At 39.4% G+C, this 19,790-nt stretch overlaps 1 protein-coding gene across 4 annotated transcripts; it reads right to left on the bottom strand.

Moving 5' to 3' along the window:
• Positions 1-2,743: 2,743 nt before the first annotated feature.
• CDC7 (cell division cycle 7) lies at positions 2,744-18,931 on the bottom strand. 4 transcript variants are annotated; one of them, XM_030953321.1, is made up of 12 exons: positions 18,882-18,931; positions 17,230-17,381; positions 15,206-15,292; positions 13,364-13,499; positions 12,626-12,719; positions 12,382-12,524; positions 10,483-10,732; positions 9,841-9,936; positions 8,665-8,843; positions 7,802-7,884; positions 4,848-4,997; positions 2,744-3,888 (listed from the first exon to the last, which is right to left on the bottom strand). In XM_030953321.1, the coding sequence occupies exons 2-12, from the start codon at positions 17,321-17,323 to the stop codon at positions 3,512-3,514; spliced, it is 1,689 nt and encodes a 562-aa protein (XP_030809181.1). In that variant the 5' UTR covers positions 17,324-17,381; positions 18,882-18,931; the 3' UTR covers positions 2,744-3,511. The 4 variants fall into 4 exon arrangements, with proteins under 4 accessions (XP_030809181.1, XP_030809184.1, XP_030809183.1 ...); XM_030953324.1 differs by having other exon boundaries at positions 15,206-15,289; XM_030953323.1 differs by lacking the exon at positions 18,882-18,931 and adding an exon at positions 18,378-18,817.
• Positions 18,932-19,790: the final 859 nt, after the last annotated feature.

The raw sequence follows: 19,790 nt of genomic DNA, 5'->3' as shown, positions 1-19,790 counted from the left end.
GTGGACATGAAAGTAGAAAGGGTTGAGTCATGGAGAGGCAGAATTGAGCACACAACAGGCATATTTTAAAACCCTTGGTTATCCAGGTTATGCTGATGCAAAATATCCAGTTTACTGGACTCTCAGCTCAGCAGTACCAGAATTTTTTGTTACTAGGGTAACAAAACTCTATATGCTGGCCTTTGTAAGCCTATGATCAAAGGGACTATCCAGTTTCCACCCACTGTGAGCAGGCTGCCAATTTAAATATTTACTACCCCTTGAACTGGCCAGCCAGGAACGCAGCAGCAGAGAGGGGTATGAAGCACATATGTACTGCCACTGACCTGGGACATGTTCTGTTTTCTGGACAAGCTACAAGAGAATCCTGAAGTGAACATGCTGTGGCTACATTAGTAGAATAATTTACTATGGGCTCTAAAAAAAATAAACATTAGAAACACCCAACCAAAAGAACATTTACAATTGTGCTGCGGGAAGAGTATTGCTTCAGTAATGTCTCAAGAGAACTGTCGTCGCTATAAGCCTACCACTTGAGCTGCATAGTTTCATTATAGATTAGGAATTCATAAAGCCATAAAGTACTAATTTCCTTTAAAATGCTGTTGTTCTATTAAGTGATTTGAAAGGTTAGTCATTTTCTCTACATAGCCAAGCTGTCTTTTAAATGTGGTATAAAACTGAGCAAATGAGGAAACTGGGTTGTTGAGGCTTTTTCTTTTACTTCAGTTGCCTTGGGTGATCTGCCTTCATGAAGCAGAAAAAATTCAGGTGTCCCCTGTGAAATGCAAACACTATTTATATCACCTCATTCAGAACATACCTTTTCATCACCAACAAATGTATGAGGCAAGCTCTAAAGATTTTTTTTCTTTGTTTTTTGCTCACTAGTAGAATGTAATGGCCAGAAAGGTACTGGGCAAATAAATATAAATATGCATTTGTTACCCTTTTCAACTAGGATGAACATAATAAACATGTCACAATTTCCTCACCTAGTCTGCCTTAGTAGTGAGAATAAGCTAGTCTTCCCTATGCTAAATACACAGATGTATTTGAGATTTGCTCCCAGCATTCTGTTCTCAGAATTCTAGGTATTAGTTTCTATTAATCTTTCCAAGCTTATGCAGCTTTTTGCTGCCATTTTTGGTTTCTGCCCAATTAGTTACTAACCTTGTGTGTCCAGTACTAACCTTGTGATGGTGCCCAGAACTTAACACTCACCCAGCTGTGGCCTCTCAATCAGTGAACATTTGTTGAAGCAATGTAATTTCTGTGCAGAATTTTTTCTAATTGCAGCTCTCATGGTACAAGATTCATGTGCAGTTTATAAACAGCTCAAATTATGTATTTAAACTTTAAAGGAATCTTAGTACTTGGCTCTTACCTGTGGTTTTTAGAGATTCTTAGAAACACAGCAGAGAGAAGCAGAAAATCCAGTGGCAACCACTGCTCACTGCCCAGCTGTAGTGTTTTTTCTTGCTCTTTTCCTTCTTTTTTTTTTTTTTTCTCCCTGTAAGAGCCCATTGCATTTATTCTGGCTTTCTTCTGCAGAGTGTGGCAAAAAGTACTTCCTTAGCATATGCTAGTTCAAACACACTTTTCTTTTTACTTCATCCCTCCACTTGAAAAAAGAATTCTCCACATTTTAAATAGCTGACTGGAAAAAGCAATGCCAATGTGTTTTTCCAGCTTGTTAGGGAATATACAGAGCTTAGAACTGTTCCTTACAGATTTCATTTACCCTTAGTGTTTTGATAAAAGTACCATTAGCAATGATTTTTCCTTTTTGGCTTTTAAATGAATGCAGAGGTTAATTGCTGTGGTTCTGATGGGAGGAGCTGCTGAAGGCTGTTAGCAGGGAAGCTTAAGAGCTGAAGTTGCTTGAAAGCTCACAAGAGATAGCCGACATATTTTAGCTTGTTGTCAGCTGGTGCTCTCATAAGCCCATAGACAGCACGAGTGAATGTAGGAGGAAACAATACATCTGCAGACACTGGCAGACAGCATTGCTTGCCAAATTTGGCCACAGTTCCTTTAGATAAATAATTTCTCAGTGATGTGCTGTGTTGAAATTATATAAACAGCAAAAATTACAAGACCTGGGCCCCAGGGTCTTGAGGGTTTCAACATTTTCTGCAATCAATATTCTGCCATCTGCACATATTTTTCCCTTAACAGCTGATGCCAGAAACAGAGCAACATTACCATTATTTTCTATGTATTCAATATTTTGAAAATATTGAAATCTTGTCTCTTCAGCCCCAGTCCTGGTCAGGATCTTTGCACTATCATAACCATCAGCTCATATGAGAAGGCTTTTTACAGGAGTTATCAAAAGAACTTCTTACAGCAAATCCATCAGCATATCAGGAAATGTGTATGAAAAAACACTGTATTATGTTTCAGTCTCCAGAATCAAGGGGTTTAGAGAAACTTCTGTTGAACGTGATGTAGCTTACTTTGCACATTGAAGATGTGGGATTTTCCTCCTTAGGACCAGAAAATAGCTAGCTAACTCTGTGCTAAGAGTTCCTTGATAATTAGGATAGTTGTGCTACAACAGCCATACACACTAGAGCTATCCAAAGTGGCTTCTATCACTGAGGAATTTATGCAGGAAACCAATATGGAAGACTCCCTGAACAGAAACATCCCACAGGAAAAACTTACCTGACTTTTATAGAAGTATATCTAGACAAGCTTCTGAAGTTATAAAACCAAATCATTTATTGAACAGGTATTTTTTAAGAAATCAGTTTCTATAACAGAAATCAAACCTATGCCTGGCACTCAAGACATCCTTGTAGGCAGCAGCTGTGGAATACTGACAGTTACCCATGGCACTGAGGAAACATGCAAAATGAGTAACTGCATTTATTACTATTTCCTAAGTAGCAAAGACCAGACAGGGACAAAAAATGTACTTTTAAAAGTTATGCTTTTCTTTTGATGATATAATCTCCAGCACCTGGCCTTTCTTCTAGCAACACTCCCAAAGTAATACTGTTCTCTGAAAATAGTCTGAACAAAATGAATCCTCTTTGTTCCATTTTCAGTCCCCCATGTACCAAACAGGAACAAAGCAGAGATATGCAAGTACCAAAAAAAGTCTCTCAAACACTTTCTTATTTCAGTCTTACCTTAAGGCAAACTTGTAAATTTTAAGGGAATATCTCGAGAATTAAGCATAGATCTTATGAAACTCTTTTTTCTTCGATTTTTTTTGATCAAAGTTAACTTTCATACAGAGAACAGGTATGCACAGCAATAACGTCTCAGAAGTGTCTTAGGATAACACCACGCTACTGATGTTTATGTAACTTTTGCATCTGTAAGTATTTCTTAAACTGACATTTGATGTCTAACTGTACAAGACAAAATTTCAGTAGTTCAGAGCACAGTGTGACGTTATTTCAGTGAGTGTAAATATTGAGGGCAACAAGGTAAAACTGCCTCAGTATTTCATTTCTACAACAAAACATATGAAAGGAATAACAAAGTTATCTTCTCAGAGCCTTATGTCTTTAAAAAAAGGATGCAGCAAAGCCTCTTTTGCAGTTATTCTTGTTGCAGGGTTTAAGTCTAGTAGCTTATCAAGTAGGTCATATGCTTCATCAGGAACCTGATCCCATCCTTTCATGTCAGTTGCCTTCGTTTCCAAAGCACCATCACCTTCCTGAAAACTCTGTAAGTGTTGAATTTGTTTTCCAAGTGTCTCAGGAGCACAGGGTTTGTCTGATGCAACCGACAGAGCTGTGTTGTTTTCAGACCTGCTGGGCCCTTCCCCCTGAAATCCCTTACAGCTGCTATTTGTTCCTCTCAGCTTTTCACAGAGGGTTCGTAGGTTTTGAGTTGGGACAACTTGGGTACACACAACTGATTTTCCTAGGGAAAAAAGTTGTACAGGAAGCCACATTTTATTATACTGTCTATGCAACTGCAACTTTTGTTTCAGAGAAACTTCATGTCTCAAATTACAACCAGCATGAAAGAAAAACATCCCAAATCTATCAAAGAACCAAATCCAGCCCCCCATGCCTGCACACCAGCCATGCTGCTACAGGAGCAGCCCGAGTGTCAGAAGGGGTCATCATCTCAGTTCTGCTCAGAACAAAGAGCTTTGGGTTATGTCAAGTTATGTAGTGACAGGTTGTCAGCCACCCTGTACACCAACTTTTTGCATTTCATTGTCATTTAACAGAACTGAAGACAAGTAAATACCCTGATTTCTACACCTCTGTCTGGAGAATGAAAATTGATGCTGGCAGTTACACATCCAAGTATCAAGTACTGTAGCATTTAACCTGCAAGCAATGAGGGGAATGGTTATCTGGATATTTTGTGTTTTGTGGTGATTGAGTCTTTTTTAAACAGGACAGCTCTTGGGTATTGGGTTTTTAGCTTGTTTGTTTGTTTCACTAGGCCTTTTGGGGAAAGGGATGGGGGGAAAAGCAAGGTTTACATCATCTAAATTTTAAGTCACGTTGACTTAAGCCTCCAGGACAAATTTTGTAGAAATAGAAACACTGTCTCAAGAATTCTAACCAAATGCCAGTAGGAAACATTTCGTTGGCATGCTTCACCTCAAGTAGCCCTGACTTAGTGAAAGGCAGTAGACAGGCTGGGAATACTATGACATAAAGTACCCCATACACACATTGCAAAAGACCGAAAACCACAAAACTGTCTTAAAAGTCTGTCAGTATACACTTCAAAAAACGTGATTTACTTCCAAAATTACTCTCAAGCCTAAAAATATATTTATTTACACAAAAAAAAATTGATTGTAAATCACAGTATTAAGTAACATTTCCCCCCTTCCCCCATAATGAAGGTTTGCATACCAAAAGTTCTAGCAGCCTGAATGGTTTCTCTGGATCCACGAACTGTCATGATTTGTGCCAAAGCAGTTAAATCATCACTTGCTTTGAAAAATGGATACCGTCCACTGAGTAGAGAAAGGAATATGATTCCTGCAGACCACATGTCTATTGCTGCAAAGGAAAGCAAATTTATCAACAACTAAACTCACAACTTCATCACAAACAAAATCTCAACTTTAAAAATAAATTATGATCTGAAAAGTTTCTATCAGCAAAAGTTACGTTCTGAAGTACTTCTTGACTTTGGTCACATAGATAATACTTCAGATAATAGTGGAAACTTCTGTAATTAGATTGAAGAATAACTTCCTACTTTAATGCAGAGGGAGTTTGTTCATATGAGTAATTCCATTAACTTGCTAAACCTAAAATGAACCAAATCAATGTTTGAAGTTTTTTTTACCTGGGAAGATGAGAGGGGGCAAATGAAATGGCTGGCTTGATATATATTTAACTTTACTTCCTATAAAGAAAACCTATATAAGGGTCATAAATAAAAAATGTTAGTGAAACAATTTTTTGGGGATTGAGGCTGGCACAGGTAGGCAGTACTAAGAAATTGATCTTATTATGAGCTTTGTTCTTCTCTCATATGAACTCACTTGACAAGACAGGCAGTTTAAAAACCATAATAGTTCAAAGTTATTCATCACTTTCATTGTGTTATGAAGAGTACAGAGAGTACTCTGGGGAGAGAGGCCAAAGCCTGATGGAAACTTCAGTGCTGGAAGTTACAAGAATACCTGTCTGCCATAATTTTTTGGCTCACTAAGGTGCACATTTTAAGAGATGGCAAGGAAAGTGAAGGAGACAGTTTGAAGGATCTCAAACTCCAAAGAGAAAAATTAACAATTGGGAAATAGTGGCATATTCATCCTAGTCCTATTGAAAAAAAGTAAGCGGCAAAATAGACAGTAATTAATTCGGATGTTTTAATTAGAAACACTCAGCACAGGACTTGGTATTGGAAAAAAGGTATTAGGCTGACTTTAGTTGCAAAACCAGATTTTATGTCTTTTATTAAAAAAAAATCCAAGTTAATAATTTGGCACAATTTACAGTGGAAAGGTTTTCAGCCTTCTGCACAGTTCCTGTAAAATGTTTTAGTATCATCTTTCCAACAGTGATACAGTAATACTATCTGTTTGAGGGGCCATGCATCCCCCTGAGGATGTGGTTGGGTAAGCTGGAGTAATGAAGGTCAAGACCTTTGAGAAGGTTTAATTATGTAACTCTTGCTGAAATTATAAGGCTTTATCCATCTGAGTGGGCAGTAAATCCTGGCCCCACAATTGTAGTAGAGCTGTGATCATCAGCAGAGTGCAAGATCTTGTGGAATGACATGAAAATCGTGATTCCTCCCTATGCTATTGTCTAGTGTTATCCAGCTAGTGAGGAAAGGGGAGCAAGGGACAAACCAAGGGAAAGCGGAACTGGACCTGTGTAGCCTCAGCTTGGGGGTTTGGGTTGTACACCAGCACTGTGAACCTGGGTCAGATGGGCTGTAGTAGCTCTGGGTAGAGTCAGCTGGATTCAGCCAGTAACTTGGTGTCAGCACAGAGGCCAAAACCAGGAGTGAGACTGCCAGGAGTACAAGGAGGTGACTCCAGCAGCCCCAAATCAAAGTGAACAGTAATACTTGCTAGTTCAAATAAAAGATGGTATCATAAAAATTAGTATTAGTGTACCCAGTTCTAATTAAGGGCTTTGTTGATGTACTGCAGGAGCTCAGCACCACTGACTCAGTCCAGGGATGTCTGTGCCACACCCAAGGGTGTCTAGATTTACCCCTCCTTTTTGTAATCTCATTACTCTAGAGAACAGAGAACCAGCTGAGAGCATGCTTAACACCAGCACATGTCCAAGATTTCCTAGGTATGTCTTCTTTCTGCCTCAGCTCTGTCTAGACAGATTCAGAGATTGTCTAAACTTGTCCTAGATTTCTGGATGACTGCTAGCCCATAAAGCTGGCTCTTACAGCACAGGCACAAGAACTCCAAACAAGCTGCCATACCTTTGAAATCCCAGTCATACTCACAGTGCAGATGTTTCAAACAGCAGTAAGCTACCTAGGCATAAGCTGATCAAATATATTAATTCTATTTTGAGTATGCTTACATACTTTACTGAAAATTGACAGCTGTTTCAAAAGCTATTCAGAAAAAAATGGTAAACCTTATATTTTAAATCCAGTTTTTGGGGACATTTGTATTTTTTTTGTAAGTTAGAACTCCTGGCCATACAGCAAATATTTAATGGGTAACTTTGCCTCTATTGGTACTCCATCCTGCAGTTAGGCACAACCTCTCCCACCTTGCTTGTACCAGGTAATGCATTAATCCCTCTGCTCTGCCCCAATATTTACCCAAACCACAGAATCTTATTAACTAAATTTTAACACAGGGAAATTAAACATCTACTTAAAACACTAGCAAAAAGTAAAAAAAATGATAAAAAGTCATAAAATAATGCTTTCTAGAACACATTTGCAATTACAACATTAATTATGCCTGCTATGGCAGCATAAGTTACAACTTGCCTAGAAAAGGCTAAACAATGCTCCCTCTCCCCAAGATTTATTCAAGATTTTTCTTGAACAAATAAGCCAAGAAACTTTAAAAAAAAAATTTTTTTTTTTTAAATATACTGTGTTCAACTCCTGCACATGGCACTACCTCTCAAATGAATAAAGACACATTCAAGTTTCAAACACAGGAAAAATATTCCTGAGTTGTTCTTCCTCTGAATAATAAACTTTTAATTAAAATCAGGAAATACTTGAAAAGCATTAGAAGGGATGAAAAATGAATTTCACGAATTAAAAAATGCTCCCATAAAAAAGACAAGAAAATATGCATAAATAAGAAGGATGAAAAGGTGAAAAAAGCCATTTGTTTGAATCTGTTGGGCAGTACCTGTGGTCTGAGTGGGGCACTTTGTTAACACTTCTGGTGCTCTGAATCCAGGTGTTCCTGCCCTGGGAGCCACTTGCTGACGCCTTGCAATAAGAGACAAATATATTTAGAATGTAAAAGTTGGTAAGTAAGTTCTAAATCTAATAATACTTACTATTATTTTTAGAATATACTTGTGTAAGATGTGTAAACAACCTAACCCTGCTTTATTTAAGTTTTACAGAGGTTTCAAGCATCTCATCTAGCATGAAATCCTAAGATACACACATAATAGCCTTATTATCTATTATGTTATATTTTAATTATATTATCTAGCATAAGATAATACCAGAGAAATGTGGCTTGGAGCAGCCTGCTCTAGTGGGAATTGCCCCTGCCCATGGCAGAGGGTTTGGAAAAAGATGACCTTTAAGGTTCCTTCCAACCCAAACCATTCTGTGATTCTCTTAGTTTTTTAGATGAACAAATACAAAACAGTCATGCTTCCTTTTTATTCTACATTTCATGATTTCTGACTGTTGCTATAATTTAGGCCTATTAGATAACTACTAAATGACAGAATTTAGGACACTTTTCTAAGTGTTGTAATTAACTCAAGTGATTTTCTACAATACATGTAGGTGAATAAATAAACACAACAACAAGAAAATAATTACCAGTGATTTCTAGCTGCAGATAGCAGTGAACTAATCCATTAATTCCATCAACTATTTTTGTTTAAAAAGAGCATACTCAGTGTTTTAAGGGCTGCAGAGATCAAATACTATCTTTCACTTAGTAAATCAGCAGTCTAGTAAATCTGAGTTTCTGACTTTGCTTGACAGCACAGTAGACAATTTTTCAACATTATCAAAGCAAATTACCTTGAAAGGCAAACACTGCAGACTCTGTCCGTTGCATAACAGTCACAGGGCAGGTTTAAAGGGCAAGCACTGACAGCTTTCCTGGCTGCCCCACTGCTCACAGTTTTGGTAGAAATAATCTTCTTCTTTGTTACTAGCTTCCTAGATGAAACATCTATCACCTTTGATTGTTTTATGAGCTGCAATGGAGATATTTTAGAGAAGGTGACATATTTAAGAAGTTTCCCTTTACAGGGAATAAGTCAGTATTTTAGGAATGGTCCTAACAGGTGCAGATGAACAAGATGGATTTTAGAACAGATAGCAAACCTCTTTAACAGTACCAAAACTACCATAAAACAGACACTGGAACTTTCTTAGATAGCTTGACTTCCTCCCCTGCAGTAGACATCTTCAGTGTTTACAGAAAAACTAATATATATTAGATATTCTGAAGCTACAAGACAAATATTTTTCAAGTTAGTATAGTGTTTCAAGATTTTTTTGGTTCAATATGAAAATAAGAAAAAAAGAATATGAAATGACACAGCAACACACTAACACTAACTCTAGTTCTACAATAAAATACCATAAACCGAACCCTCTAATTAGTTGGGGTTTACCCCTTGTCATATTAAATATTAATTACAAAAAAAAGAACAGTTATAAGTTTTATCCTCAGCTTCAACCGCAAAATAATTTTTTTGAAAATTTCACAAGGTAAGTAGGGAGTAGTTTAGCACAGGAACAAGCTCCCCAGGGCAGTGGTCACAGCCTGGCAGAGCTCCAGAAGTGTTTGGACAATGCTCTCAGGCACAGGGTGTGACTCTGAGGGTGTCCTGAGCAGGACCAGGAGTTGGACTTGATGATCCTCATGGGTCCCTTCCAACTCACTTTCTTTTGTGATTCTATGATTAGCTGCACAGATAGATGTATAGGAAAAAAAATTAACTTAGCATCCAAACAAGATCAGCTATGGAGACAGCTACAGAACTCCTTGTTTAGGAGCTTCAAAAGGGACTCAAACAGAAATGAAAAATTCTTTGAGCCTTTCAGGAAAGACACATTTAATAGTCTGCTCAAAACCTTTTTGTTCCACAGTATTCTGGAGCAGTGCTCTGTCTTACAGAACAATCAGTTCTATACTTTCTCAAATATGCAGCAGATTGATCCTACTGATGAGTCAATACTTCTTACTTTTGTGCTTGAGTTCTCCTGGTACGTGGAGCTGTAGACATTGAAATTCCTCTCTCCGAAGACAGAGCGCTGGACAGAATGGTGCACAGAGTCCTCCTACAGACCAACAAAAAGGACAGTAAGGATCCTGTTTAACAGGCATCTGGGTACTGACAGTTCAAAAAAATGTGCGGAGTGTCACAAAACAAAAACAGCTGCATGTAAGTAATTTTCAGGCATCAGGTTACTGTGGATGAAGAAACATGGTCTAGACAGAACAGCAAACATGTTTACAAAACCAATCACACCTCTGAAGAGCCCAAAGACAATCCATGTGTAGTCTGTATTGCACTTGTTATGCAACTAGTAACTAAACATAGGTGGATGATTATTGGCTTGGGGAGGAGTTTCCCCATCCATGTCTCTGAAAAAGGACTTAAGGCTGTCTAAATAGTAACTCATGTTAGGGTTTATACAGCCTTCAGCACTGTCTTACGGCTAACAGATAATGATGAAGCCAACAGTTATGTGGAAGTGGCTCCTTAGATATGAACATTGTGCTGCTGTGCAGGCTCAGCTTCTGTGCAAGTACTGCATCTCCCCCTGTTGGATGAAGGAACACATTAAACATAGACAACGGCAGTAATGAAAGAGATTGAGAACCTTTCCTCCTCTTCCTTGTTTCATCTGTACTTTCGAAAGTGAGCTGGACCTTCTGTCAGCTGCTTTTGAGGCTGACTGTTGAGCTATCTGTTTAGGTGCTGTGACACTGACAGAAACCCCATTTCCCAAGGTTACAATGGGATTTGTTTGCAAGCAACTTCCCTGCTGGTCTTCAGAGTGGGCAGCTTTAAGAAGCTCAATTTTCGTATCAGGGGTTCCTTGTGCCAAGCCAAAATCTACCAAGGCATACCTGAAAAGACAAATTCAGAATCAGGAGTCACAAAGTATCTATTAGTCATTCAATTTACTATTCATTACTTATCTTTCTTTCACACTTCATTCACTGTTGCTTATCTGTACTCTTGCCAGCATCACAGTCCTATTTTCTTCCTTCTCCTCCGACTGACCCATCTTACCTATCTCCTCAGTGTTTTCGCCCTACACCATTGTTCATTGTTTCTTGTCCCAAAATCTTATCAAGTGCATCCTTCCTCCAAAGGTGTTAAAAAAATATTTCCAGCAACTCCTTTCTGAAGTTCTTCTAATCCTACAGCCCTGAACCTTCAGCCAGCAGTCAAGTACAAGTGACTCAACTCGTGCAGGATTCCCATGGGCACAGGACAAAGGTAGCAGTGAAGACAGACCAGACCAACAGTGCTTAAAGTTTTGACAGAGTTCTGGCAAATACTACTGGAATTTATTTTAGTCTTCAAACAGGTAAGACTACATTAGTTCACAATTCAGATCTGTCTCTAAAAGAATTATTTTTTGCTACAACCAGTACAGAGACAATCCATCTGTCCCTAGGTCTCAAACTCAACTCCACACCTCTAAAGATAAAGTAGAGATTAAGGCTCAAAAAAATGCAGGAAAAGCAAAATGACAGTACATGTTCATTTTGACAGATTAAAAAAAAGACCAAAACAGTATTTCTCAAACTTTAAGCTTGTGGTTTGGCAAAATGCTATCAAATCTCCCCTACAAACTTCCACTGCATAGAATCACAGAAACATTTAGGCTGGAAAAGACCTTTAAAATCAAGTTCAACTGTTAACCCTGCTCTGCCAAGTCCCACAAAAGCATGTCCCTAAGTGCTGGATCTACAGATCTTTTAAATTCCTCCAGGGATGGTGACTCAACCACTTCCCTGGGTAGCCCATTCCAATGCTCGATAAACTTTTTTCTAACATTCAATCTAAACCTTCCCTGGTGCAACTTGAGGCTGTTTCATACCATTTCCACACTGGGAATGTGCATCCTGCTACAGTGCTTTGTTTTGGACATACTCCAATACCTCAGTGTCTCAACTTTGCAAGCACAATGCTAACAAATACAGCTATAGGACTGCTAGCACTGTAGCACTCTGTCCACTTCAGCTCTTCACAAAGAAGCAGAACCTCACTTTTTACAATCTTTAAATTTTATAACTTGCAGGCAAAAGAGCCAGCTCTATTAGTTATAATTCATTCAATGTAAGGTGAAAACAGCCCAAAGCCAGCTATCTTATCTGTATCAGTTTTACTCTATCCACTATTAAAAATGTACAAGGATCATTCTATGCACCACAAGTTACAATTAACTTTCTTATTAAAAAAACCCCATATTTTATTCTTCTCATTCTTATTTGAAAATGTAGTACTTTTACTCAGTAGTAAAATCTTCATTTTATCAGGTCTTTGTCACTCAATGAAGCAGATACTACATTAAGTAAAAAAAATCCTTCCCTTCTTAAGTCCCTTAACAATGAAAGAAAAATTTTACAAATAAAACCCCACATTTTCAGCTTTATTATTGAAGTACATGTTATGGAGCTGGAAGCAAAGAAGCCTGAAAGCCTAAATGACCCTGTTCTTCCAAGGCACACATCCCCAGATGAGATCACAGTATGGCCAGACTCACTTTTTCAGCTGCCTGTTGTAGAGGAAGTTGCTGGGCTTGACATCACGGTGAACAATACCAAAGTGATGGATACGCCTCAACGCTTTAAATAGATTAAACATGTATTCCCTCACTTCTTCAAAGGAAAGGGAATTCAAAATGTCCTGAAAGAATATTTGGATACTGTAATTTATAGAATCTTAGAATAATTATGCATCTGCTTTTAATTAAATGTTTTACTACATATCAGAAGTCTGAGACTCACCAAGAAGGACTCATGCTCCAGATATGGCATAACAATAACAACGTGATCATTTTTCCTAAAGCAGTATTTAACTCCCATAACATTATCTTGTCCCCTAGAAGAAAAGCAGTATTACTGAACAAAGACCAGAAGGTGGATGTTTATTTTCCTTTATTTCTTCAAAATAAAAAGTTCAGTCAATCTTTCTTTTAATCCTAATTTATATTTTGACAGCAGTCTTATCAGCAATTAGCACTTGTGCTCTTGCTGCTCACTGCTGTGTTCCATTTGAACTCCATTTTATGCTCCATTCTGCAGTTTGGAATAGAACTCTACAGATTATCTGTGGGGCTGCAGTTTGTAGTTACCACTGCAATTAATATAGGCCCTAACTTTCATGATCCTGCTACTTTAACAAAGTGCTATTCAGCACACTCCTCCAACAAGTATCCATTCCTAAAACCACATTTCTAATGAAGTGATTCTTTTTCCCAAGCATTTCAGAACTGGAACTTTGTTACCACAAAGATATATAATGGAATTTCTCAGCTGGTAAATAGAGCACCCCGCCAAACTGAGACTAGCAGCAAACGGCATCCAGCAAGGTAAGACACTCCTTTTGTTATTTGCTCTCAAGAAAAGGAATATATATGTGTGTGGTTAAATACAAATCAAGAGAAGTGCCAAAACTTAAAGAAATACAGAACAGTGAGACAATGTTCAGCAGTTATGAAAATTGTAATTTTTTAGTTTATGTACCCTGCCACTGTGAGGCACTGAAGTTCAGCAGCTATTCGCAGAGGGTGGCTGGTTGGAATCAAGTGTTTCAGAGCCATTTTTTCCTCATATCCTGTTTGTAGCTGTGCTGTGGCCAAGTAAACAGAACTAAAAGTACCTGTAAACAAAGGAGAAAAACACTGTCTTCAACATTTTTAATTAGGTCAATGCAGACTTTTACAGAAGTGATCTAACTGTTCATAATCCTGCAGTACACTTGATACTACATCAAAAGCAGATTCTAGAAAAGAAAAATCCAGTTCCTTTTTTCTACTACTGAATATACTGATCTTGTATACAAGTTTTTTATGTCAGTAAAAATGCAAATATAACACTGTCTAACTTGCCTGGGACACAGTGCTCTTTGAATGTAAATTTCCTACCTTTGATTTGCTTTCTTGTTTAGGTAGCTTACTTTCATCTGACATCTAACTCCTCTCCCTACAATGTTAGAGGACTATATAATGCTAATCTGGAAAGCACTGCCAGTGCTATTCAAAACACTTCTGAAATTGCTACATTTTCCTTAATTCTGTACCTTATCTATAAAGTAAGGCTTCCCACATGATGTCTCACTGCACTGTTTACCTGCCCAGAGCATTTTACCACATCCGATGTGAGATCCCTTGCTTGAGAAAGGGAGTATTCAACCTCTATGATAAGCTTACCCAACCATTTAATTTTGAGGATATCCTAATAAGCCTCTTAGGAGGTTAATTTATCCTAATGATCTAAGGTATCTGAACATACAAGTTGAAGTGTTCTTCCATATGAATAAAGAATAGAAATTACTTTTGATTACATTTCAAGTAATGTGTTTGCATCATGCTGGTTCAAGAGTCTGAGTGCAAACATACATCAAAATGCCAGCAAAACATAAATACTTCATGCAAGCATAACAAACAATCCCAAACAACCTGGAGACCCATACCTTCAACAGAATTGATTGCAGCAACAAGGGTTATCAAATCTGACTTAAGACATTGTTTTTGGTGGTGAGAACTACTAAAATGAAAGTGATTCCACAGTGGAATCTTAAGTTAAAGCTTGTTTTCTCATAATGCTGTTGTACTGCAAATGGTATTTTTAAAAAACATTGTTTGCTCCCAAGAGTAAAATCATAGTATTATTCGTAACCAGAAATTTTGTTTAATTACACTTTTTTTTTTAATTTTACATTCCTGTGGCGAATGGAGCTGGGGTTTTTTAAGTAGCTTGGTGGCTTTTGAAATAAAAACTCTTGGGCATCTAAAAAGTGCTGAAATCCCACACTCAGAAGTACCTGGATCTATTTATAGTCATGGCTGACACTAATTTAAGGTGTTTGCAATACTGTCTTGTTGAAGGCAACGTGAACACAAGCATCCTAAAATTTGATACCGTATGTCTTCAAAAACAAAAAAGTTGTTCATTTTTTAAGTAAAGCAGCTCCAACTTACCAGTTTCCTCATCCACTTCTGCCCAAGAGATTTTAGTGGAAACAAAGCTAACTTAAGGAACATGAATTAAGTATGTCAAAAACACAGCTACACATAAGTAGGTTTCTCATGTAAGGGAGAAAATGAATGGATTTTTAAGATTATTTACTTGAATCTACCTAAAAAGTTTTTAATTACAAAAATTGGAATGCTGTTTTTCTAAAAGGCTTTAATATAACAGATTTTCAAGAAAATATCTTGAAAGTGTTCCTAATTCATATACCAATGTGCTCAGAAATATATTAGAATTCCTACAGAGACCATTTGGGATCTTAGATTTATACTTTTTAAGTTAGAAATGCCAAAAGAAATCTTAACTCCAAGCAAGATAAAATGAAACATTTACCTTCCCCGATTTTTTCCTTTATTTTGAACACATTTACAAGCTGTGGCACTGCTTCATAAAGTTTTTCAATATCTTTTTTTACTCCTGCTGTGGGAAGAATGGGGAAAATAAGTTAGAAATTTTATTACTTGATTCAATATCTGATCTATTTTGGAGATCACAAATTACACCTCATAGGACTGTAGATTCACATATACAAAGGAAAAAACAGCATAAAGGTATCCTATCCTTTGACATTACCATGTGGATACCTGATATTGTTGTTCTTCATCACACTCCTTTCTAAGCTGCAGCATTTAAACAAAGTTTTTTTGATTATCTGACAGAGCAGATTCTGAGAGGGCAAAAGCTGCCTGGTTTGTAGGACACCTACAGCTCATCACTAAATGTTTACATGGGATTTGCAACAGCAATTGAAAAAAGGCAAAACTATAAGAGTTGTTTCTGTAAGCACAGGTGCAAATCCATCAGATGCAAATCACAAATGCAGAAAAAACAGTATTTTTTAGATATTTTTAAGATTGGTAATGCAGTCTTTCCCACTGTTACTTAAAATAGCTGGCACCAAAGCCCATGTTTGCTCTGCATTTCAGCTGCTGCACTTCATGCTGCAATCACTAGATGGCACGACAAGGATGCTGTACTGTATTATTTCATAAAAATCATGTAGTTTTCCATTCAGTTTACAAATCCTTGTTGTTCAATCCTTTTCTACACCCCACATAAGAATTCACTTCTTTTGAAGCTATCAATTGTGTAGAGGCTGTGACTAATTTCTGTGAAGCAGGGGTAAAGAATATTTCAGTATAAAAGCACAAACCGGTATTTGAAAAGTCAATCAAATGAGTATACATTTTTCATTCTAAAAATAAATAACAAATTACATTTAGCATAAACAGATAAATTGTAATGTATTCTATATGTAAAAATGGATCATGTTTCACTAGGGCAGTAAGTCATAAGCAGTAAGATTTATTTTTTTTTTAATCACAGATATTCTAGAACCAAAGCATGGATTAGCATGCATCCTTAGCCTTCTATGTAGCTTACTTGAAATAGCAACAGAAATAGCAACTGCCTGAAGAACACTTTCTTCCTGCTAAAAACCCAATAAATCAGCTAGTAATTCAAGTAAAAGTTAGCTTTCAATCTAATTTTATTTCAAGATTTTATAAAAATGAATGTACTAAAAATGCTTCTAAGAACTGAAATCTGCTGTCTTGCTTAACCATCCACTTACATTCCTTGGGTTTTTTTTCTTTAAGTTGTTCTCTCTGCTTCTTCAAATTGTTTTAAGACAATGTTGGGAAATATTTCAGGAATGAAAAAATCCTAAGGTATATACTAACAACCATGGAGAGCTAACTCAACAACTGCTATAGAACCAAGCAGGGTGGCAGAGGCTGCAGTGCCTACCCAAGGCACCGACAGCACTTAGGAGCTCAATAGAGCTGGTTTGGGTGAAAGAGAGAAGTGCTGGAACAAGTCAGTGACTGTCCTTGTTGAAGGATAGCAGTGTAAACATCACCTGGCCTGTTCTGGGGGCCTGAATCCTCAGCTGGGTACAGAGAGCATACAGTAATTGTGCCATCAGGGTCATAATACCAATAATATTAGCCAGCATTTTCTGTGAGCAGATTTTAAAGTGATTTCTTCTCATATTTGCAAAGCAATACAAACAATTCAGCATCAATCTGGGCAAAATACTGGGCTTGTGCACTTGTCTGATCAATTTTATTCAAGGGCTGGCTTTTTTTCAGTCTGGTATCCTCTTATAATAACATGTTCTGTAATACATTAATAGTAGGTTTAGCAAAACTACTGTTGCTGAAGTTTTGTAACACACAAACAGCAGGAATAGCCTCAAAATCAAAAGGCATTTCAAATGTTTTCATTTCATTAATTCTTTATATAAAAGGATTATACAGAGACAGGCTTATAATCGATATTGAAATGTCCCTAAGTGATGAAGCAGCATGTCAGCAACAAAATGTAATGTTCACAATTCCTGTTTCAGCACATACCTGAAAGCTTGCTGTTCTGCTCGAGATTCCCGTGGAAGTCTTTAGCCTGCTGAGGGTGCTGTTCATCACAGGGACACTTCAACACTGCCTCCATCTCAAAACAAGTCTCAAGTAAGAAAAGATCCAAGACTCCGAGGGCCACTTCTGGACACCTGGGGGAGCAAGCATATCTGGTAAGACGCTTCCTAGCCCTGCACTCAGTTCCTGAGATGAGATTTAGGGAGTCTGGGGAGCTCCTCTGTGCTACCTAAAACAAAGTGCCACCCACCATCCCAGTGAAACAGTAAACCGGTAAAGAAATGAGGATAGAGGGGGGAGGGAAAGGGAAGACTGCAGGATAAGCTTAAATACAACTGATTTTCATCTCTCATGTTTCCTCATTCACATTAAAGCATTGTCTTTTCCCTAAAGTTTGCTTTGAAAGGCAAGGAACAGATGCATGCAGAGATGGCTGCACTGCACACTGCAAAAGCTATAGAAAGCCAGAAAGACTGAAAGAAATTATGAGAGAAAAAAATACCTTCTGCATATGAGAAATCTCTCCCTCCTAGATAAATTCAACAAAACATGATTATTCATTGCCCTCCCACCACAGAATTATGAAAAAGAAAAAAGAAAAACAGAATTATGATGCTTATTTTGAAATGCTTCTTCCCAAATCTTAGAAACACAACATAAAACTGTGAACTAGTACAGTCCACTAGTACTGTACAGTCAAAAAAACCCTGATAATCACTTTTCAGGAGCAAAAGAGTGGCAGGGACTCCCAGAGCAGAACAACCAGTGATAAGCAAGCCTGGAAGCAGCAGCTCTGACAGTTACTAAAACTGGTTCCATTTAAAAACTTTCTTTCCTTGTTATTTTGCCAAACCTTTCAAGATCTGGATGAACTTTTCCACACAGGGGAAACAAATTCGCAAAAACTCCTGATGAAAGGATTCATCTGTTCCAGCTATGGAGCCAGAAATACATTTTGTCCCCACAGAATTTGAGCTCCCTTTACTCTGTCATCCTTGTGCAACAACAGGGCCGAGAGGCGGGAGCCGTCTCTTTGGAGCCCCGTTTTTCTGCGGGAGCTTTGGTGGAGAGGCCCCGGGACGCTGCTGGAACGCGGTTAGAGACGGTTCCAGTCTCTCACAGGTACGCACTCCCTCTGCTACAGGTCAGCAGGCAGATTGGCCCGTTCCAGACGCGTCCCACCACGGCCTCAGCAGCAGCACAAGCACGCCAAGCTAACACACACGGGTGCAGAGCTCCCGTCTGCCACCGGCGAGCGAGAGCCGGCACACATCCGACCCCCGGTGATGGCACCAGGGCCGCACCGAACGCAGACACCCCGAGCTCGGCACGGCCCTCACGGGACAGCGCCCGCCAGCCAGGCCCCGGGCCCAGCGCACGCCGCGGGCTTCCCCATCGGCCCCGGGGCTCACGGGGCGCAGACGGGGCCCTTCGGCTCCCCGCGTGGAGTCGTCACTCGGCTCCACTCCGGCCGGCCAGGGGAGCCGCCCCTGATGGGGATGGCGGGCACCGAGGGGCGGAGGGTGCGCGGAGCGGGGCCCCCCAGAGGAGCGGTTCGGTCTCGGCTCGGCTCGGTCCGGGGCCGGTGCGGGGGAGGCTGAGGGAGGGAGGGGGAGGGAGCGGGGAGCACTCACGCGGACACCGGCGCGCGCCGGGGTTTCGCTGCCGCCGCCTTTCGCGCCCGCGCGCCGCCGCCAATCCCGGCCCTTGGCGGAAGCCGCGGCCCCGGCCAATGGAGGCGCCGGGCGGGGAAGGGCGCGCTGCCATTGGCCGGCCCGAGGGGCGGGGCCCGCCCGCAGCGGCGCGCGCGGGGCGGGGCGCGGCCTGTGCCCCCCACCGGGGTCCGGCGCCGCTCCGGACGGGAGCTGCCCGCCGGATCCTGGGCACCGGAACGGTGTTTGTGCCTCAGAGTTCGTTTTCTACCTGTGGTTATTGCGAAATAATCCAGCCCCGAGTCCCCAGTAAATTCTTGTTCTCTATGGCTCCGCTATAAGTTCAGCCAAATGACCCAGAGGCCAAGGAAGGTTCCACCTACACCATTGTAACGGGGCTTGGCTTGCAGCTTTGCCTTACTGCCTGATGGCACAGCGAAAACGATCGCACCGAGTACAACATTACATTTGCACCTTGGCTCTGGTCTGCGCTGTAACTGCTGACCAGCAATGAGCAGGACAAGGAAACTTGGTGGAACTATTGGAACTATTCACTGTAAGGTTTCCTGATGCTTGGAGTAGTTAGATTTTATTGAAACTAATGCAGTTGTATGCTTGTAAATGAAAGAATTTAGCACTTCTTGTCTATTACACATTTTTGATCAATATTTCTTTTTTTAAAGAAAAAATAATATTACTTTTGTTGAAGAGTAGCTCCACTGCACTTGATAATGCATAGAGATCTCTTGTTCACTAGAATATGAACAGAAATAATTTGTTTAATGCACAAGTCAGGCAGAGATCTGTAACTGCAGCCCTTGTAACGAGCTGTACTTGGGTTAACAAATCGTTAAATGCAGAAACAGGTTCCACCGCTTTTGTTAAGCTGCT

This window comes from Camarhynchus parvulus, chromosome 8 (genome assembly GCF_901933205.1).
Source record: "Camarhynchus parvulus chromosome 8, STF_HiC, whole genome shotgun sequence".
Classification (NCBI taxonomy): Eukaryota; Metazoa; Chordata; class Aves; order Passeriformes; family Thraupidae; genus Camarhynchus; species Camarhynchus parvulus.
This window is presented reverse-complemented; position numbering and strand designations above follow the sequence as displayed.